Consider the following 22,696-nt stretch of genomic DNA (forward strand, 5'->3'; position numbering starts at 1 on the left):
CACTAAGAAAAAAAGGAAAATAATAAAAATTAAAGAGGAATATGTGCATAAAAATAAAATCCTTATTTCCATTAATTATGAAAATAATTATTTCAAGATCTTTGATACAAAGGTTCTGGCTCGTCAGTTATATATAATTACATAAACAAACAAACAAAAAATCCTACTCAGTAGATCCAATCCATTGCAAACTATGGTTACAACAGCATTAAGTAATTCTACTGAGTGTAGATTATGAAGCTATAAAAGCAATCCATGAACAGCCACCACATTCAGCAATGTAATGCTTGCTATTTTCCATGGTGTGGTAACTGGGCATTTAGGAGCATGCGACACATTTTTCTAGTTAGAAATTAATACTTTCAAGTGCTCTGAAATATTAACTAGGACTTTTTACTGCTTGATGCATCCTTTAGAACAATATTGCACCAAAATATCCTCAGATGAACTGTAAATACAAAATGGCACCCACACTAAAGCTGTAAAACATACTCCCCATCTCTCACTTATATTACCGTTTGGCCTTACTGCTTTTGCCCTTATTGCTATCTAGTGCTCTACCTAGTCATGAGGCAAAACTGGCAAAACTGGCAATTTAGCCAAAGAACAATAAGTAAAAAACTGGTCTTCACTTTTTCTGGATAATTTTGCAGCACTTAATGCAAATGCACAGCAAACAGGAAAGACACCAATGTAGTTTCTGTACCTTTCATTTGCTGAATACATTCTGACAGCTGGACAAGAATTTTCTGTTATCAGATATTTTTATTCAAAAAAATTGATCCATTAAAACCAAATATTTTGTTACAAATGTTTTAGCAGAAAAGATTGTGGGGTCCAGGATTAAATCCTTGTTACAAGAGAGAGCTAATATCAGGCTCTCTGGAAAAATTCCTGAAATGTTCTACAATGCTACAGTTATTACATATTTGAAAGCAGAGATCCCAAGTGAAGACAGGCCCAGATCAGAAGAGGTTATTTCCCATATCCAAATGGAGCACACAAACAGCTGGACAGTAAAACCAGTTCCCTGATTGACCTGGTAAGGCTATTTCATTCCATTCATCAGCCAAAAGGAATAAGTCAGGTACAACAACCTAACCTTAGTAAATTGACCTCAAGCCCTACATCTATACTAATAGAACCAGCAAAGCCTGTTCCCTGGCCCTGAAGACAAATATTAACAGTGGTGCTCTAACACAACATGCAGCCATATGGGCACTCTCCTATTTTTTGCTTGAAATAGTGTTTTTTTGTTGTTTTGTTTTGTTTTATTTTGTTTCTATTTTGTCACATGGGCCAGTTCCTGGCCAATACTATTCCACAAACCATGCCCTGGCACTGTCTCTAAAGGTGATAATTACAGAAGACAAAAGTATGCCAAGTAGGATGCCAACAGTTACGCAGAATGGACAGCATCAGGCCTGTGCTCCAGCAGACAGTGCTGGGTGCTGCACTAGAGTCATAACAACCCCATGCCCTGGGGGCATAGGTCCTGGGTACTACATCGCTGTGCTGGACAGCTATAGAGGGTAGCAGGGAGATGCATTCCTCAAATGTAGGGGAGACCGAGCCCCATCCTGGGACGTGCGTTGAGGAACACCCTCAACATTGGGAGGCTACATGTGAAAGCAGCCAGGAGACCAAAGACTGGAAGGTCAGAGACAGCATTCATGCACTCTCATCTGCAAAAACACTACTGGTTACTGACAGCACTTCTCTGGACAGAAAGAAGTCACAGCACAAGGTAGCAGTTAGAAGAGTGAGTTTCAGTGTCATGATGTGAAGGAGGAGAAGGCTGGGAAATAAATGCAGGTGAGGCTGCTCAAGCCTTTTTCACCCCTGCTGCCTCAGTGCCTTCACCTACCCAAATACTTGTCAATGAGATCTTATTTCTATCAGCACACTGCAGCCCGTTATCCGACTTCAGTGGGGCTGCTGTGATATGGAAACCTTTGCTAGCTTTGAAAGTAAGAACTTGTCTCTCATCTGAGAGGTATTTCCGCCCACTCCCAAATGTCAAACTCACTATGCCCCTAAAGAAGGGAAACAAAACCTTGCCTTCACCACTTAAAAGGCCTGTATAGCTTCTGCTCAGATTAGTGCTATGATCCAAGAATTCATCACAGGGGCAAAATATCACAGACACTCTAATGCCAATGACAAGTCAATGCTCCTCGGGTGGGTCCCTGCAGCACTTGCAGAACTAAGCAGAAGCTAGAAGCAGGGGCTTGAGGTCACACCGAGCTCCCCAAAGGAGAGCTGAGAGGAGCTGTTCTACCAGGAACTACTGGCTTGGAATTGCAAAAATTAAGAGCTGGTGTTACAGCACATTGTCTGTGCTGTCACAGTTTGAGCTGTGAATATGAATCAAAGCAAATGCCAAAATAGGAACTACTTTTTTAAACAGAATTCTTGGCTTTCAGCAATTTCTCTCGTTCCTTCCATCTACCTCGATTACCCCACTTACCAATATATTACTTCCCATTCTGTTCTCACTATCACAGTCCCTTTAACATTAACCTTGCCTTTCTGAAGCTCCCTTTCCTACCAGACACCAAGGGGGGAAGAAACTTTCTCAGATCAAAATGGAACAAACCATCCCTGTCACTCTTTTTCTCCATGGACAGCAAGAAGACCAAAAAAAAATAAACAACTTTCCGTTAGATACTAATAAAAGCAAAAGCCAGTTTCAACCTAACTCCTCCCCTTTCCTACGCTGTCAGAATACAGATTTCTTTGTTATTTATTTGTTAATATAAACTCTTTCAAGCAACAGCAGCAGAATGATGATACCTGTCAAAACTCACATTTCAACTGTTTCAGTGGTGTTTTCAGTGTCATAGGCAGAGACAAATCTTTTGTCTCTTATTCAAGTAGATCTGTCACTAATCTGAATTCAAACTACAGGATCCAGGCTCATATGAGCAGTTTGTAACAAGTTCTCACCAAATCAGACTGGATTTGTTGGCACTGTAATGATTGACATCTGCAGACAGGCTGACCTCACTTGATGTGATAAAAGTTACAGGAAGGTGTGTTTTAAGGTGGGTGCATTCACTACTTAGAAGAATTCACTACCTAATCACTACTTTTTCCTTTTTCTATTTTTTTTTTTTTCCTGACAGAAAGTATAAGCTGTACTGAAGAAAAAAAAAAAAAAAAAGATAATAGTGACAAGGCATCAATCAGTTCAATAACATCCCCTGCAAACAACACTTAAAGAAATAGGACATTCCTAATTTTGGGCAGAAATTAAAACTGAGTATAACACAAAACTACTGCTTTACAGATATTTCCATCCAACCATCCACTCAAGGAAAGAAGTTAATCTCCCAAACTCTCTTCCCAGGTAGTGAAAAGAGTCTGGCCAAACTCTCACTAGCTACATAAGGAATCGCTTATCTCTCAGAATCTTCTTGAGCACTATAATATAGAATGAACAAAAGAAATACCTTCTTCTGACACCTTTGATGAAACATGAAAACTTCATCAAAAGAAAAGAAGACTGACACTAGAAGAGTTTTACATCACTAGCAGAATTGAATTCAAAAGAGATTTATTGTTATTAACAAATTTGAAAGGGTTCATAATTATTATCAGAATAATAAGAAACACCAACTAAGATTTACTACCAAAAAAAAAAAAAAAAAGAATATTACCTTTCATGCTTCCAGAAAAAAACTAGTATGTCAACACAGAGCAGTTTCAAAAAGCAGAAAAAAAATAGTACTTTTTTTGGCTCAAGGAATAGCCACACACAGCTTTAAAGTTTGAAACTGAATCTCATGTTACCTAATGTCTTACTTAATGTCTACTCTGCAAGTTATTGATGGGGAAGGGCAAAATGCCACCAAACAAAACCAATGTAACTCTACAGCATTGGTTTAAGTGGTAAACATTGAAAGTTTTACTCAGTGTAGTGTGTTTACAGCAATTTTTTTGATGTCAGAAAGAAGAGACTTAATACTGTGATCCAGAAATACAGACACTCGTACATCAAAAGCAGGGAACATACAGTTCCACAACTATTCTAGTAAAATGGTCAAATGATGCAGCAAAATTCATGTATCAGGAGTTCACCTCTGGCAACCTACCTCCTTGTAAATCCATAACAGAGAGAAATTTTCACAGATAATTTTCTCCTGGATACTGAAAGAGGTCTAACACTACTGTACAGTACAGCACATCTGATGGCAGATAATCACAAGACACTGATAGCTGTGAAAATAAATGCTATGTAAGGCAGAAATTGAATTAAATAGTAGAGAAATACAATTAAGTTTAGGAAATGGCTGTCCACAATATTCTACTGATTTCAGTGCTTTGTTTCAGGTTACAAAAACATTAACTGAAGGGAATATGGTTAAACTCCAATCCAATGATTTAATCCTTTAGGGGCCCTAATATGCAGTACCTCAAGAGATTTGGATATAACATCAGTTGTGTAAAGACATCTAACCATGAAGGGAGGAAAAAGCCTTATTACATTGCTCCACTGTTGCCAATTAAATGAAAATATACGATGGAATAGGGAGGTCTAAAATAGATTAAAGCCCTGTCACAGATTAAAGTTATCTCTCTGCTGATTCTTTCATTAAGAAGAAGCTGAGGTAAATTCAGAAGTGAAGTGAGGAGGCTCATAGAGCTTAAACTGAAGGCTGAGAGCAAGCACACAGCAATCAGTGTTTAACAGTACTTCCACTCAGACTTCAGGCATCACTTCATTAACAGCATTCAAAATATTTACCCTGTTATTGTTAAGTACAATCCATTTAAGCAGAGCACTCTATGTATTCAAGGTGATCTTCTCAAGTCAAGTGAACATTTGTAACTTCTATCTTTCAGATGTATGCCATACACAAACATGCCCAGAAATATGCCTTTAGCTGCCTGAAACTCATCTGAACAACCACAGATGTGCAATTTGGTATATTGGGTTTACATGTCAAGGTTTTGGGAGCGGTGGGCTGCAGGGGTGGCCTTTGTAAGACAAATCCAGAAGCTGCTGCGTGTTAGATAAAAGACAGTTTCAGCCAGCTCCAAAGTGACCCACTGTTGGCCTGAGCTGAGCCAATAAGCAATGTTTTTGTGCCTCTGGGAGAGCAGATTTAAGAAAGGAGGGAAAAAAAAAAAAAAAAAAAAATACTGCTGCACAACAGCAGCTGTGAGAGCAAGGAGTGAGAAGCAGCCCTTCAGCCCAAGATCAGTGCAGCAGGAGGGCAGGAGGTGCTCCAGGCACACAGCAGCAGTTCCCCTGCGGCCTGTGGAGAGGCCCCTGGTGGAGCAGGCTGTCCCCCTGCAGCCCATGGGTCCCACATAGAGCAAATCTCTACACTGCGGCCCGTGGAAGAGCCGTTGTATTTCCTCCCCCTTTCCCTTTGGGTGAGAGAGTGGTTATGGTGGATCTCAGCTGCCCAGCTAGGTAAAACCACCACATTTGGATTCACTAACACCATACAAAGTCTCTTGAAACTATCATTTCTGAGTTGCACCCAAAAATACCACCAACAGAACTCTTTGCTTGCTGTGAACAATGGAAGAAAAACAAAAGAAAACAAAACAAAAGTTATCTCTAAGGAAGAATGTGAGCAAATTAAAAACAAATATTTAAGATAAAGTTTCAGATTCTTTCACTCTGAGACGAGTTTAGAAAGATTTGAATGCATTAAATATTAGAGAGAGCATAACAATAATAAAAGGAGGAAGACAGCTTTGATAGTCAACTAGGAAAAGAAAAAATAATAATAATAAATAAATAAAACAATAGAGTAGAACCAGATGACTGTATCTGTATAAACTCCTTTAGCAAACTACTTTTTGTGGTGGCAACAGTCCAGCCTCACCCAAACACCCAAGCTTCAGATTTATATAGAGAACTTCTGCATCTATCAGATACCCCAGGGACCAGCATTGAAGTTAGAGGGAAAGCTTCAGGAGGATGATCCTATCGACTTCTTGAGACTCAAAGCCTTAAGTAGCTGAGTGACTGTAACTTAGTGGAAGTACTCATTTTTTATGTTCTGCAAAAGGGAACCAGCGAAAAGCAACCAAAACCCCCAGAAAACTAGGCAATACAGTCTGAATCAGGTAAATTATCTCAGGTGTGTTACTTTAAAGAAAATTATGAAATCTAAAAAGTATCTTTAATTTGCAACTGTAATCTGTCCTCAATTACTGTAAATTAGCATATGTGCACTGAAGTGCCTAGATCCATGCAAACAGAGGATGAGTTTTTACTGTTTTCAAAAGCATGTAAAATATTTCCCAAGCCAATGAACATTAAATGAACAGACTTTTTTCCAAGTTTGAAACAAATATTTTGATTTTCTTTTACCCTAGAAAATAGAACTATTAGGTGTAATGAAACCAGTTCAAAATAAAACATAAGAAAACCTACTTGTGTGATGACTGATTATATCCATCAGTTATTGTTGTCTCCAACCCTTCACACCGCCATTCCCTCGTGGCAGAAAAGCAAGGGCTAGCACTGACTCTTGTAAATTAAGAATATAGCCAGGCATGACTGTCCCATAGCACAACAGTTCAATACCAGCACAACTTTTTTTTGACTTCAGAGGAATTACACAAGGCTAAAGCTGGTGCAGTGGAGTGGAGTAGCAGTTTTGTGTTGCTACTTCTCCTTCCAACATTGTAATGTAATGACTGTTGTGACAGAGAGAGCTCACAAGAAGTTGTATAAAAATTAAAGCCCTGTTACGAACAAGACCCTCATCAGAAATGGGCAATATCTGAGGTGGAAATCTGTCACTGAAGAAACAGTTATCTAATGTAAAGCATATAAGTGCTTTCTTTCAACATCTGATTTAATAGCCACAAGTTCTTTTCGGTCATGCTCTCATTGAGACTAACATTACTTCTGCTGGAGGCAAAGGTTTTCCCTGATTGCAGTAGGGTCAGATTAGGCCTAGCATTTTTTAAAAGAAAGTCAAGTTTCTTTTTCACTAGATAACGTAATATTCTCCCAAAGAAAGTGATGAAATATTCACATGTAGATTTTTTATTTATCTACTTCACCCAAAGTTGACCTGATGAATGATTCTACTGGCCTAAATAATGTAGAAAGCTTTTATCCAAAGGCTTGCAAGGAGACCCCAAAAACAAACATAATGCATACATCCCTGTAGACCTTCTGTATACAAGCACTCGGTGTCACTTAAGATGCAACAAGATAGAGAAGGCACACTGGCTACAGTGGTGACAGGAGATATTTTTTCAGCAAGGCATGAACTAATATCATCACTTTTCATGATGATGTAACAACATTAGGATGAGGGTACTAAACGTTTCCACAGTTAAGAGCAAATGGGCCTCAAAAATGCCCAGCAATGTATATGCAGTTAAAATATCTACACACATAGTGCAGACCTTACTTCAGCCAGAAACCTTGAAAAATGCAAACTTTTTGCCTTTCATTGCACTTAGACATTTGAAGTTCTGAGATGCAAATAAACAGAAGGAGAAGACACAAGGAGAAGACACGTAACAACAAAACCTGAAAGTATTGAAGTTTTGAGAGAAATTTAATGAAAAGTGTGTTGTCAATATATCATAAAACAGATCTAATCACTCATCCCTAAAAATATGCCAGTATAAAATAATTAGATTTTCAGAGTCCTGGTTGTTAGCCTTTTATAACCATATTTTATATAGGTATAAGCAGATGACATGGTTGAACAAGATGCAAATCAGATAAGAAGCATTATGTTTTGTGGCCATATGACCTACATGTCAGCACAGCTTTAACCTTTTCTTTGCTATGGATGGATAGAAGCAATTTAATGTTCTTATTCCAATAAGACCAGTGTTGGGTCTATTTGTCCACTCTTAGTCACTTAAAGGACTAATTTTCTCAAACAATACCTCAAATTCTCCTTCAACCCCTTGATAAAGGTTCATCGCACATTTTTTTGTACCTTACTATCACAATCTTTGTGTTTGAAGTAGCACAGTTTTCTCCCAGTTGGCCACGCTCCAAATGAACGTCAAGTTTGGCTCAGTTATACACTACACATTTTTTCAATCTTCTCTTTCTTCATGCCATTCCTGAGGGCAGGAAAGGTTTTATAGCAATCATTGCTTCCTTTCCAACAGGTCATGGTTATTTTCTTTCCCAAACTCTGAGAGCTTCACATCTCTTTGCCCACCTCTGCAGCTCCTTTAGCAGGAGCAGGGCAGCTTGCCTGCAGTCACTGAGGACTGGCCTTTGTCTGTCCCAGAACACAGACCAAAAAGCTCTCATCCAGTACACTGTGAACTGAAATCTTCCCTTGTTGCACTTGAGATCTGGTTTAACACCAGAAGCAATTTTTCACTGGTCCTGAAGCACACTGCAGAAGAAGGATGGCAGAAAAGAAGTCCAGATTTGTTGATATGATAGAAGGAAATCTGAGTGATGGAACATGTACACCATCTTTTATCCCTGTCCAGACACACAGAGCCATCAGTCACCAGTTTGGGGCCCATAAACTACAACAAATAAAAGGCAAGAATTTTCCTTGCAGCAGCATGCATTTTCTGGGTGGCAATCTGAGTACATAACTTATCAGCAACACTGAGTACCAGTCACAGCTAAAAGTCTCTAGCTTCCCTTCAGAAGGACAATTGTTACTCACTTTTCCAAACTCATCTAGAGTTTCACATTGGTGAAACCATTTCCCACCTCTGCAGCTATTTAAACATATAAAAATTTCATCTCTCATTTTGGAATTTCAACTCTTGTTGTGTTGGTCCTATCAGCAGCACAACCAACCCACGCTCTTCCTATAAATGTAGAAACAGGCTTAGTTAGGACACAGCTGGCCCTGCAGACTGTCTTCCTCATTTATGCCAGAATAAACTTCTCCATCTGGGATGATTTCCACCTGTGGTGGTACAATCTGAATTAGAAACTCAATATTCACAGCTGCCCAGTTCTGCCCATTGCACACTGCTCACTATTGCAGATGAGATATAGGTAACTATTAACAGAGAAACCACTTGGTGTTTTGATATAACATCAAAAAACTTCATGCAGGAGGCATGCAAACACCATCTTGCAATGTTAAAGATGCTTTTATAAGCTTGGCATAATGACCCTTAGGAATATTTTCCATTTTATTTCTTCCACTCTCCCTCCCCCCTTTTTCTTTCAAAAAGGTGAATTGCAGAAAGTAGGACCTCTGGGATATAAAATACAACTGGACCACCTTCCAGCACAAAATAATTGATGCCACACCTGCTAATGAAAACTTGCACGCTTTTGTAAAAGCAACATGTATTTTGCTTTGCTTCAACATCCATATTTACCATACATTTTTTTTCTACATTGCAGTGAGACTGACAAGAAAGAATTAGTGGGATTATACACAGTAAAAAAAAAAAAAAAAAAAAAAAAAGAATTCTGAACCTAAAGCAGATGTCTGTTGTTGATACTGATGACTGCTTAGAAAGCACACATTTTAAAACTCCTTTTTACTCTGTCACAGAATCATAGGGAGGTTATTTTTATTAGCCATTACTCAGACATAAAGAATATCTTATTCCTCTAGCAGTTGTTATCCTCTCAAAGAAACAATCCTCAAATGCTCAGTGTCATTTACTTTAGTTATTTAAGACTGACAGCATTCTGAGTTAAGTGCTCTGCCATTCGTTGTAGGTGTAAGCCCATAACTGAAGGATCTCTCTATTTTTTTTAACTGCCCACAGTGTTAAAAACTAACTGGTGAAGAAGCAGATGTATAAGGGCAGGCTTTGCAAATCAGTGTGGCTCTACAGATGTGACAGCTTCACACCAACTGTAAGGACCAGATGCTCAGCTGTGACCAGCAAGAGAGAAATGGCTTTTCATACCCTTAGTGGCAAGAGACATTTGAAGAGTGACAGCTGCTTCACTCTCCCTTGACAGATTTGGACTTGTGAATTTTTATGCATGCTCACAATATGCCTACCTATACACTACACATATTTGCAGATGACCTGTTACACAACAATATTCCCATAATTTATGTTCAATTTTTGACTGCATGAATACATATACTTTCATTAGCTAGCATACAGCAAGTGGTACTTACCTGTGATCTAAATGATGAATAGAGAGAATAACCCCTGAATTTAAGTGGGCTTGTTTTAAGGTCACCAGGATTGTAAATTCATATTTATTTCTCAACTTCTGAAAAAAGATTTCAGCTGTTTCTGGAGATGCCTTTACACTTCTTGAAGTATCTAAAAGAAAATACAGAAAAACACTCAGTATAAAATATTACTTTACAAACTCAAATCAAGGAATTTACAAAATATCAAACTACATCTGAGTAGCACAATGAACAGATAGGCAAAAACAGGGATAATTGTGTTTAAAACACTAGCTGTTACATGAAGTGAGAGCCATCGCAACAAAAGAAACACATTTTCTAGGACGCTCATTCTGTTCTGGGTGGTGGGGTTCAGTGTTTTGTTGTTGTTTTGTTGTTTGTGTTTTTCTGTGTTTATTTATTTATTAAGACAGGGTCATGACTTTCTCTATGGATGGCCAGATGGTACCTTTAATATCTTATCCAAAACATGGACTCATTAGGAGACAAGCACACATAACACTGAATATGAGACTAATCTGTGAAGTGTGACCTGAGCTTCTTTTTTATGACTTCTACAAAAAAATTATGCTTAATAGTTATACACAATCATTATTTTATTATTATTATTAAAAAAAAAAAAGTTTCTTGTTAGGGACAATCTACTCAGTTTTAAGTAATAGTTATAAATGAACTTAAAACCTCAAAATTTTTCAAAATATAGTCTTGCTAATTAATCATTATATACTCCAGTTGTGCAGCATGTTGCTGCTGCTTCTTGTACAAGATGTCATGAACATTTCTTAGAGTAATTGCACACACACACAAAATATTTTCTTTTAAAAGCCCACACATAATCTGAAGACTGAAGCAATGCTTCTGCTGAATTCACATAGTTCTATGCAAACTCACACATAGAAAATAAAAAGGCTCAACCTTAAGCCCCCTGGAGAGATAATTTACAAAATAAGATGTTAAAATGCTAGAAAAACAATTCCCAAGGTTTTTCATAATACATTATACTAGGAAAAAAAAAAAAAAAAAAAAAAAACCTTAATATATGTTTTTAATGCATAAAATCAATTCATTAGAGTGTGTAATCAACCGTGCAAAAACTAAATCAATTCACAAGCTTCTTGTCATTACAATTTAAGCCTGCTCTAAGTCAGGGGCACTAATTCAGGGACAGAAACGGCAGAAGAGCTAACTACAGCAGAAATGCTGATTTTCTGTTGGCAGCACTGAAGATGAGCTCCAGTTTACACTGCTGTTCCAAGAAAGTGGTTTACATTGCAAGGGCTAACTATAAAAATACTACTGTGTATTAACAGCAAACATTTTAATGTGTTTTGTGAAACAAAAATATTTTAATGTGTTTAAGAAATATAACAATCTGCAAAACCCAAAAGTCCTAACCAGACTCCTGTACAGTGAGCTGAATTTGAGTCATTTTTCTTCACAAAGGGGAATTTTAAAAGAAAAATAAATAAATAAATAAATAAATAAATAAATAAATAAATAAGAAATAAAAGATCTTTGAAACTTCCTATCTTTTCTACTGCAGATTGCATAACTCTCTCACTGAAGCAGGCATCCATGGTATTTTAATGGAACTCTTAATAAATCATAAAGCAACTCAAATACAATTACATCAAAGCATTCATTTTTAGCCAAGGGACACTAACAGAGTGGAATGACATAGGTTTGCATGCTGGAAGATAGTTTAACTGCATTAACTATTTCCAGCAATATAAACAATCTATTCCCAGCAGGCAGAGCAGAGGAAGGACACAGAACGAACATATTCTGTAATCACGATCACAAGCTCCGCATGCACTGCAGCTCTTATCAGCGGCTTTCCTATCAAGATACAGAAGAATACATGAAAATGAAAATATTAGACCTACATAGAAGCCTACAGAGCCAAATTCTTAGGTATAAAGCATATCTTCTAGCCAAGTTGGCAATCAGGGGAGCTGGTTTCTCATCTTCAAAAGCCCAGACGATATCCTTTTCTTTTGCAGCTTCATTATCATTAGAGCATTTACACAGTCTGGTTTGGGTCCCACAAACACATTACATGTTTACACTCAAACTAGAATAATCTCATTTTGACTAATGACAGAAGATGTGACCAGGAATAATACAACTATATCTATGTGTTTGTGCACGTAATCAAGAGGCTCTGCCCTGAGGAGCAGAGCTCACCTGCCTGAAGGGCTTGCAGTCTCAGAAGTCTCTGTCAGGATGAGCAGTGCAATTTAAAGTAAATAACAGTGGCAGAACAAAATCCAAAACAAGCCGGGACCACTGGAATATGTGAAACCTTCTTGCTTACATCTTAATCACTGCACTGTAACAATGTTCTTGTCCCTCCAGAATCTCATATTTCTTTTAAACTTCCTTGCTGGAGATATTTTGCTCAATTTCAGAAGATGACTGAAAGCAAGGCCATAGAGTATACCCCATGAAAACCCTCTATTTTTTCAGCCACATTAATTCAGGCTGATTCCCCTTCACCTACAACATTGCAAGTGTTACTAAGAGGAACGGGAAGGGTGGAGGAAAAGAGCTATGAAGATGATTTCTACATCATAACCTCCGTATCAGAGCTGATAACGCACACATCCACATGGACATGAAAGTGAAGAAGCTGCACAGGGCTTTCATTCAACAGCTTTTGTGTCTGGTCACAGAAGTCGTATTCTAATTTAGAAAGTGAGCACACAGGGATCTATAGAGGCATTAAGGTGTTGATTAGATATGATCAGTTTTCATGATTGTATATTGGAGTTGGACACAAAACATTTATGATTTACCATTGCAGTAGGAGGTATATGAGTTTTATGGGAAGACAGGAACAAAGGAAGAGGAGGGGAGAGGAAGAAGGCTTTCAGGAAAAAAAAAAAAAAAAAAAAAAAGTCAAACAAGACAAAGAGTCACATCAGAACTGCATGAAATAGCAGAAGTGTAGTAAGTTCCCTGACTGTTCTTGTTCTGCTCCCATTGTCTCCCAACTGATTTCTTTCAGTTTTCCCTGAAAACAATGAAATGCAGAACTATTACCTTTTTTCCAATAATCTGGATTTTAGAAGTTGTGAATCCTAGAAGATGCTAAGGTACCTCTCCACCCCAGTTACACTCTGTTTTATCCCTATGCATCATTCCTAGTTTTAACTTCTATCACACACTACCAGTGCAAGTCTTGAATGCTCTATGCTGGAAGTTGAACATGGCCCACAGAACTATGCTTGTTTAACAAAAATAAAATCCATAACCTTTAAATTAGAAAGAAATATTAATTTCCACCAAATCCAAATGATATTCTCAGTAGCAGCAGATGAAAGAAAGTATAATACAGGTACCATTACACAAGGCCAGTTCCATTAGCACATAATTGATTATCTCCCTCCCATACATGCACTGTATTCTAACTGGAGTTACTGGGAATGCAAACATTTTGCTAAAGACAATCTGTGATATGGCAAGGAAATAAACCCAAGCAGTAACATGCAGCGGTCCACAGACTCCCTGCCCCTTATTACTACACTGCAACAGACATGGGAAAAGTAGAGCTGACCTACACAGGCGAGAGGAATCTTTTTTGACGTCTACTCTTGTCACCCCTGTGAATCATTACCCTATCATTAGGCTGGACAACAGTTTTCTATTCTTTTATTTCTACAAAACCATAGCACACTATACTCTAAAAAAGGTTTCATACTGTAAAATCTGGGCACACTATGCTTTCACTGTGCCTACCTTCTCAAAAATAAATAAATAAATAAATAAAAGCATCAAGACTTGATTAGATCATGCTGAAAGCCTATGTATTAAGATTATTGCCACATTACCTAATACAGTATTAAATTGCCAAAACACATGGCCATTCAGTCTTGGTATGGCAAATAATTCATACTTACTGTACCAAACAGCTCCACAGCTTTTTGAATAATTCCTGCTCTGATGAAGTACAGCACCCTTTGCTCAGTGCAAGCACTAGGTGGATTTCTTAAAAAAAAAAAAAAAAAGACCAGTGAAAGGTCCTTGATCCATCTTTTTACACTAACACCACAGTGCAAATCCCTCATTCCAATTACCTTTGAACACTAGCAGTAGTTGCTTGATAGATCACCAGCTGTGCTCAATAAATACTGATTCAGGATTGTTCTTGACATTTGGCTTCTGGAAATCATTTTAAGACTGAAGGAAAATACTTTACTGGAACTGGACTTCTTCCATAATAGCTTGGAAAATCAAACTGGTATATCTCAGTTAATAGTTTGTAGTTTCTCAAGAGTTACATAAAAACCTCATACTGTGAGCATTTATAATACACAAAACCAACATCCTAAATCTTTTGATATTAGAGTGAAAAAAAAGGAGAAAACTATTAGTTTGAATGAGAAATTTGTCTCTAGCAATGTTACTTTTTTATCATTTTTGCATTCCTAGAATATTGCATGTTTGGTTTGACTACACCACAACAACTCACAAATCCATAGTATTAACGCTCTATTTTTAATTTCCAGAAGAGTGAGTGAAATGAAAGAAACAAAAATCCAATCTCAAAGCATAACACATTGAATTCACTGATAAATTTAAATGTTATAGCATGAAAATGCCTTTAGATGTAATAATAATGCTCATTTGGTAACATGTAGAGCTGATGTGAGACGTGATTTAGCAAAATCACTGAAAACAACACAATAATCTGGAGAAGAAGGCTGGGGGAAGGGAGAATTAATATGCAACATAGGTAGGCAATAATGATGATTTACAAAGTCAGCAGAACCGATCACCTGAGAATTAATTAGAGTTAATTCGGCTAAGTTTGCACACAGTAATTGAGGAGAGTTTACAGTCCTAGGAAGAATGCAGACAAGCAGTTGGAGGTGGTCGGTCTTCATCTGGGACAGCTAGTTGTGAGGTGATCAGCTGGCCACAGGCACAGAAAAACAAATCTGGTAAGATGTAGCATTGCAAAGCAGTCTGAACGCTCACTGAAGGAAACCACTGACCACAGGACCTGCAGGAACTCTGCTATTCAAAGAAGCTTTGTGACTGCCTCTGTTCAGCATTTACAACAGCAGTGTCATCTAGGAGGACACATTTTCCCACTCACAGAGAATCTGTACTCTGAGCTTTTGCAAACACTGGAGCCATACACTCCTGAAGTTAAGCTTATACACTGTAATTTCAGTCATGCTCATGAGATGACTGCCCCATCCTTGGAGGTGTTCAAGGCCAGGCTGGATGGGACTTTGGGCAACCTGGTCTGGTGGAAGGTGTGCCTGCCCATGGCAGGGGGGTTGGAATTAGATGATCTTTAAGATCCCTTCCAAACCAAACCATTCTATGTTAATTACTACAGTATATCCAAGACAGTAAGTCTAACTTTCAATGGTACTCACTCCATAGCCCAAAGGCACTACCATCAGTCTAAACTGACACAGCAGAAAGAGGTGGAAGCCTTTAATTACTTCTCCTCGCCCCTGTGGTGATAACTGCATTCATGCAAGTGCATGGGGAACCAGACTGGGCAACTGATCCAGCTATAACTAACCAACTTCCCCCTACTACCTAAAAGAGGTGTTGGAAGTAACCAGGAACATGTTACTGGAGGTAAGCAGGAAGACTTCCACACACACCTCCAGTTGTGTAGCAAATTGCATAGTAAAAAGTCTACATTCAAATGCAGTTTAGGACCAGCCATTCATTACAGATGTTTTCCAGCCCTCATTAAAAACAAACAGTTATTAAATGGAATGGATAACTTGTCTTAGCAAAGGGTGGGCTCTTCAGTTTCTGAAGTGCATCTAAAACTAAACATACAGGATGAATTGAATTATAAAACAAACTCCTGCAGAAGAGCTTTGAAGGAGGCTTTCTAATTAATGGAGCTCCACAGTTTGCTTCATGTGCACATAATCAGCTTTTAATAGCTGTATCTATAAATCAATTCTACATCTGACTGTAGGTTTGCTGAACTACCCAAAATTTAATTCTAGTGGTTTGTGAGAAAATGGAGAAATGCTGCAGGCTAAAAACACTATCAAAATATAATAAAGCTAGCTCAATTTTGTTTCACTAGTTGGGATCAGTGTCACAAGCATAAATCCACATTGTGTCACTTCTCCTTTTTAAATTTTTGGGCTAATCTTTCACTTAACTAGGGATTTCACAAAGCCTACAAAGGGCAATAATATCTCGGATTGTTTACCTTACACTGTTCTTTATTTAAGTAACTGATGTGGACTAAGTTTCTCTCAGCAAACTAGGCAGAATGCGAAGCTGGTCCCGAAGCAGAATCTTTGCAAGGTTGAAAGGGTACAGCAGTTTTTTTAAGTGGAGCACAGGGCATTCAAATTCATGAGTTGCATTCCTGTAACAATGACTATAATGAAAACTGAAGATAGAAAGAAGTAAAGCAATGTTTATTAGACCCAAACCCCACAATATGATGTTATGGTTTAGATACTTCAGTGGGAATGTTGATTAGGTTAGCTTTTTTGTTTGTTTGTTTTAATACATATCTGACTCTTTATTTGAACTGATAAAACATTTTGAGCTACCTTTCATAGAATCATAGAGTCATTTACATTGGAAAAGACCCTTAAGAACAACACAATTTTCCTACGCGCTTGTTCATTCCTGCCTCCTGATAGGTTCCCAAACATTTCAGAGAGCCTAGCAAAACAGGAGCAGCTGCAGTCTTCCAAAACCACATGAACCTGATTTAGTTTCTGCCAAGCCCTAGGAAGGAGCTCTGCAGGAGTTTGGGAGGAGGTGTTGTAGTCCTGCCCCAGCTTTGAAAGACTAAAAGACAGGAGGTGAGCACTGACCCCATAAGACTCCCACTGGGCCCATTCCCAAAGGAGGTGCAAGGCACTGCCAGATTGCCAGGTCTGGGTGAATACCATCACTACGATCTAATTGTATGTCAGGATCCAACCAGCTATATATAGAGAGAGACCTTTAAGCACCCAGGTGCTCCCTATAAACTGGGTGCAACCTAGTCTCAACAGCACAAAAACTCATGAACAGGGATGGAGCAAGGACTCCAGTAAATATCCCAGGCTGAATGATCAGGGCCTTGGGATACCCCACAGACTGCAACTGCCTGTGTAGTTAAGGCACCACTAGAGTTAATCACTGCCCATGTGTCCTCCTTCTCATCTCCATTACAGAAATGGCTCAGCACAGGTAGAGGTAGGAAGAACTGCAATGGATGGGAAGGAGAAACAGAGGAGTGAAAAATGCACTTAAACTGAAACTAAACAATTGACACAAAAACTCATTTGAAGCCATATCATTACTTCAAATAAAAACAAGGGGAGAAAAGCCACAGTTTGTTCTTGCAGCATTGGGAGAGGTTTCTACTGCCTTTGCTTTGCAGTTGTTTCTATTCTGAATGTCTCCCACAGCTTTGGTTAGCCACTCAGCAAGGGCTTTCCTCCAACTTCACACAAGCAGACTTATATTACATATGCAATGTTCCACAAGTCATGACAGACTGACACAGGAGACTTAGAAGGGCCTGCTTCTGAGCACACTTGTTTTTCTCCCAATTATACTGACTATACTGAGGCTATTCATACTGATAGCCTCAAAAAACATTAATCACATCACTTCTGATCAAAACTCTGGCCCATCTACTAGCTGTATACTTGTGTGTTTAAAGCCTTTTTGGCATAGCTGAGAACACAAATCCACTGCAGGAAAAGATGGGGAAAAAATTACTGAGAGCCTGGGTATATATGCTTGAATGCAGCTGCAATGTTTCTGATCTGAAATAACCAAACCATTATTGAGCTTGTCTAATTGTGAGTTGTTTGTACATTTACATAAGTAATCATGACTTCGTTCAAAGAGCTTTGTTTGTAATGTTTTGTTCTCTGTGGTCAAAGTACCAAGGCAATTTTTGCTTGGTTTGTTAAGCTTTTTTGGTTTTGGTTTTGCTTTTTTTAAGCTAAAGGAACAAAAAAAAATCAACAAATGCAAATGAATTTGCCAAACGCAATGAAAATTGAACATATTTCTTATGGGAGAAAAACCCTCCACCAGATGTGATAGACTGGGACAACTGGCTGGCCAAAAGCCCTCAATCATTCTTGCTAGCTCCAGGCACTGACTTGGATGTCTCTTTAGGAAAGAGTTTGCAAACACAAGACTGTCTGAGGCAAACTATGGCTGCAATATATCATGCATTTACTGTAAATTGACAATAACACCACCAAAAATCTGTTTCTGTCCAGGACTATTCTGCAGAAGAGACTATTCAATGTTAGTTTGAGAGTGATTATACTAGGGATAAAGCCTCTGAATGTATATACTAGCCACTTCCAGACATGGAAGACAAGGAAAGTCAAATGAAGCAGAATCCTTCTATTATTCTGAGCTTACCTTCCCATGGCCTGACTGCCTTCCCCTGCTAAAACAGCTTCTTTGTGCACCCTTGTGCAGCCACAAAACAGTTGTTCAGGTGCTACCCACTGAAGTACAGTCAAGCCCTTTCAAACATGGTCAAAGCCCTGAAATAATCTTGAGATTTGGGTTATAAAACAATTCTTCGTGGCACACACATACCTAACTGGATCACACTGCATGGAATGGGGAAGGTCGGTCTTTCCTTCCACCCAGCTACCTACTATACAAGCAAAATCCAACTGCTTCTGTGAAGTTGTCACATTAACAGTGCAGCTACAAGGATGACTCTCCACCTTGATAATATCCAGGGAAATGTTGTTTAAATGGCAGTGAGTCTCTGTGTGCCAGTAGCACAATGCAGACAACCGCAGCACCTTTGCTTGGTTAGCAGATCCTTTCAACACAACAAAATAAATGCAGAGAGATCCAGTGGCTAAATTTACACCACTAGAAAAATCCATTTGAGCAGCAGGACAACATATCAAAGTTCTCTTTTGATCTCAGGCTTAATTTACCAGATCACAATGCTCACAATTAGATGTCTCTCATCCTCCCTTTGGCTATGGTCCCTTTGGAAAAAAAAAAAAGAAAAAAAAAAAAAAGAAAAAAAAAAAAGGAATTTTCACCCAGATTACAAGTTCAAGCAATTTGCTATAAGGCAAAGTAGCACAGCTGCAAGTCAGGTGCACTCTTCCAGAAATATGTAGGGTCTGTGTCTGAGGGTTTCATGACTTGGAGACTCAGTAGGCAAAATGTAAATAGGTAAATAAATACAGTAAAAATTCTAGAGAGAATCTTCAACAGTATATTTTTCAAACCTTTTGCAATGGATGAGAAACCTAACTGTAGGACAACCTGGATTTAAATTTATAGAGCTCCAGATTATAAATCTGTATTCTTAGCAGTAGACTGAAACAACTGAATTGCCTAAAAAAATTCAGATCCTACCATGCTAGATAGTTACTAAAGCAATTCCCACTAAACAGCCAAAGAATATGTGAATGTGCACTTCTGAAAGGAATATAAGTAATGTGTGCATCAACACAGGCGGAAGCAACATACAAAAGCATTATCAGGAATTTTTAAATTAATATATGATACAGAAAACCACTGTTCCCTGCTCACAAGTAATACTATCTCCTTCAGTGTAACTATGTCATCATGCAAGGTGCTATCACCAAGAGAGAGGGTGCTATTCAGTGGGGACCTATTACATGATAACAAAGTGACAAAGATGAAAGATGACTTCTGCTCATCATGGAAATTCTACTCCTAGGAAAAATAAAATGTGTTTTGTACAGTATGTTCTGCCCCAGGTGTTTATTACTGTAATGCTTTCTGGTGACTTAGAGTTTCTGGGTTATCAACTATAAGATGCAATAGCTTTTTGATTACTAGTTTTCCCTAGTCTATATTCCACCACTATTATCAATTTGTCTTCAAATTCTTGAAGACTCTTTGTATTTGCTCCCTTGTAGGTAATACTTTTAATGATGTTGTTTAGGTTTTTCAGGTCCAATACCACTATAAAACCTATTATGTTAGTATAGCTTTATAAATATACATGTATATATACATGAACACACTCATGCCCCTTTAGGCACAATGCGGTTTTCTAGAAGGTTTGAGAATACCTCGAAACCTGTGGAGAAAATGAAGCCTGTCTTGTTTTCCTTGCTGCTGCCATCTGTGGCATATGCATCTAGTTATGCTTGACTACATACTGTCACATGAGCACACTGTGTCAAACTGACCCAACACCAAAAAAAAAATATCACACCACACAATGCTGTTAACACTGGGACACAGACTGAAGAGCACAAGAAAAATAATGTATCATCTTCCAGCCCTACTGGTGCTATAATAAAAGCATGATACACAAGAAAACTGCTAAAAGACTGGATTTATTTCCACTCCCTAGTCATATAGCACAGGCAGAATTTTAAAAGTTATGCAGGTGATGCCGTGGGGGAAGGACAGGAGGAAGAAACAGGCTGTTAGCCTTTTCCAAATGAAAAGGTAGACTAAGGAAAGTAAACAAAGTCAAATCAACTAAAACCAATAAAATACAAATCAACAGCAATAACAAACCACAGAAGCAGATTACGCTGGATGCAGATCAAGCTGGATTATGTGACCTACCCTCCTCCCAGAAGCTATGACACAATTCAGGCTCCTTAAATGTATCATATCCCAGCAGGGAACTGGGTCATGCACTGACTGACAGTAAGAGACCAACACCTTCCAGGGCACCTCTGGATTAGGATTGTGCTGGGCACTCATACATCCTCTGAGCAACACCCCACAGCTCTCCTCTCTTGGCTCTCGCTGTGCCAGTGTTGGCAAGGTCTACTCACGGCCTCCGGCCCATTCACTCCCTCTCTAAAGCTCCTTTTCCATGACCTCTGTGCTGCTCCTGAGGACCCACCACATGCAACCTATGTGTCACAAGACTGTTTAGGTTGGAAGGGACCTCCTGAGATCATCCAGCCCAACCCCAAGCATGTGCAGATGCCCTGGAGGGTTTAGCTTTTTTCTGCATTAAGAATCTAATGGTTTCTCCCTCCTTGCAACAGCGGAGAGTGCTCATCCTAGCTTTCCTTAACCTCTGGCTTTCTGGGGTGTAATTGCTTTTGTAGTCACATTAGGATTCATTGCCTTTGGCTCACCAAACATCTAAGTGTCAAGGCTGAATTATTTTCATACAAGGCAATGGTAAGCTTAAGAAAGCATTAATGTGAGATCAATCTTTATTCCCAGAAGAACACAATGATGTGATCTACATGAAAGACTGACTTCTGACACAGAAGAATGGTTAACAGTCAGCAACTTGGGGAAATCCAAAAACCCAGACCTTTGTCTCAGTAACAAAGCCATGCAAAGGCATGCAAGGCAGGGAGAGAGAGGCCACCAGTGGAAAAAAAAAAAAAAAATATCTCAAGCATGCCAGATGTATCTAACAACACTGACGCTAGCCCCAGGCCTCTGGTAGTGGCCTGAGCAAACAGCAGTAGACGGGAAGAGAAGAAAGGATACTGATCATAAGGAGATTTCAGGTTCCTGCAGAAATGCGGGGGAAGTGCCAGTAGGCTAGGGGGCCACAGATGGTGGGAGGAGAAGGGCACCCAAGCCACCAACCTTACTGTCATTCTCAGAAAAATCACTTCTAAACTAATACCTGTTTTGATGCCAAGCGAAGAAAAGCTTAGAAGGATTTGGACCTGTGGATACGAAGGAATACCAAACACACAGCTCAGCTATACGCAGGGCAGGCAAACAGAAAGTACATGAAGGACCCAGGCTACAGTTCCCAAAGGTCCCAAGGAAGCCGAGGAGGCTCAGAGTTCATCTGAACTCCTGAAATAAATTTCCTTTTAAATCAGTTATTAATGGAATCCTCTGGATGTGCTAGCCCCAGTGAATCAGGTACATGTTTTAACCACATGCACAATTTATAAGCTTGAATGAGTTAAAATCACAATTGCTTCCAAATGCTGATTTCCTCACTCTTGTTGGCTTGTTTCATCCAAGCAACACTAAAATATACTCAAGTGCACCCAAGTACAGTTTTAGGGAGAACTCAAAGTCACCAGCTTGATTTTAATGAGTATTAGGCCTTGGATATCCCATTGTGTCTGTTCATCAACATCCCAGATTTCCAGAGTTCAGAAAAATTTACAGGATAATCCAATCTGCCCTTGGCATATGAACTGGAAGTAACAAAATGACTACAACATAGCTAATTATTCTTTCCTTGACCTCTTTGAATATTAAATAAGTCCTTCATTCTAAACCTCTGGGAATCTTCTAATAGTAGACACTTATCATACAACACTTCTGTCATTGCTTGGACAAGCTGTATATTTTCAGTTCTTTCAAAGTCTTTCTTTGTAAGCTAGTCCTTTTTACTGTATAATCAGGTTTGCTGTTTTTCACTTCACTCCCTGCAATTTATTGATATTTTTCTGAAATGGAGAAACCCAAAATGGATGCAATACCCCAAAAAATCTCTGTTAAAAAAAAAAAAAAAAAAAAAAAAAAGTGAGCTCCCATGCTTTCCTTACATTTAAAATGCTAAAAACAAATTTTCCTCAAGTTTATCCCACCTTGAATGGGTGCTGAACAAAGCTGGGGACAGTTCCAAGCTCAAGGGAATGAGCCAGTGTGACAGGAAATTTTCTGAGTATCTTTGG

The 22,696-nt window shown here is 38.7% G+C and overlaps 1 protein-coding gene across 1 annotated transcript in view; it reads right to left on the bottom strand.

The window, feature by feature from the left end:
* The window catches only part of NELL2 (neural EGFL like 2), a 150,013-nt gene that overhangs the window by 117,635 nt on the left and 9,682 nt on the right, over window positions 1-22,696 (bottom strand). The window contains exon 3 of the mRNA XM_035334601.1: window positions 10,074-10,224. Coding sequence (XP_035190492.1) covers window positions 10,074-10,224 — 151 coding nt within the window. The remainder of the gene's footprint in view (window positions 1-10,073; window positions 10,225-22,696) is intronic.

Source organism: Oxyura jamaicensis, chromosome 1 (genome assembly GCF_011077185.1).
Source record: "Oxyura jamaicensis isolate SHBP4307 breed ruddy duck chromosome 1, BPBGC_Ojam_1.0, whole genome shotgun sequence".
NCBI lineage: Eukaryota > Metazoa > Chordata > Aves > Anseriformes > Anatidae > Oxyura > Oxyura jamaicensis.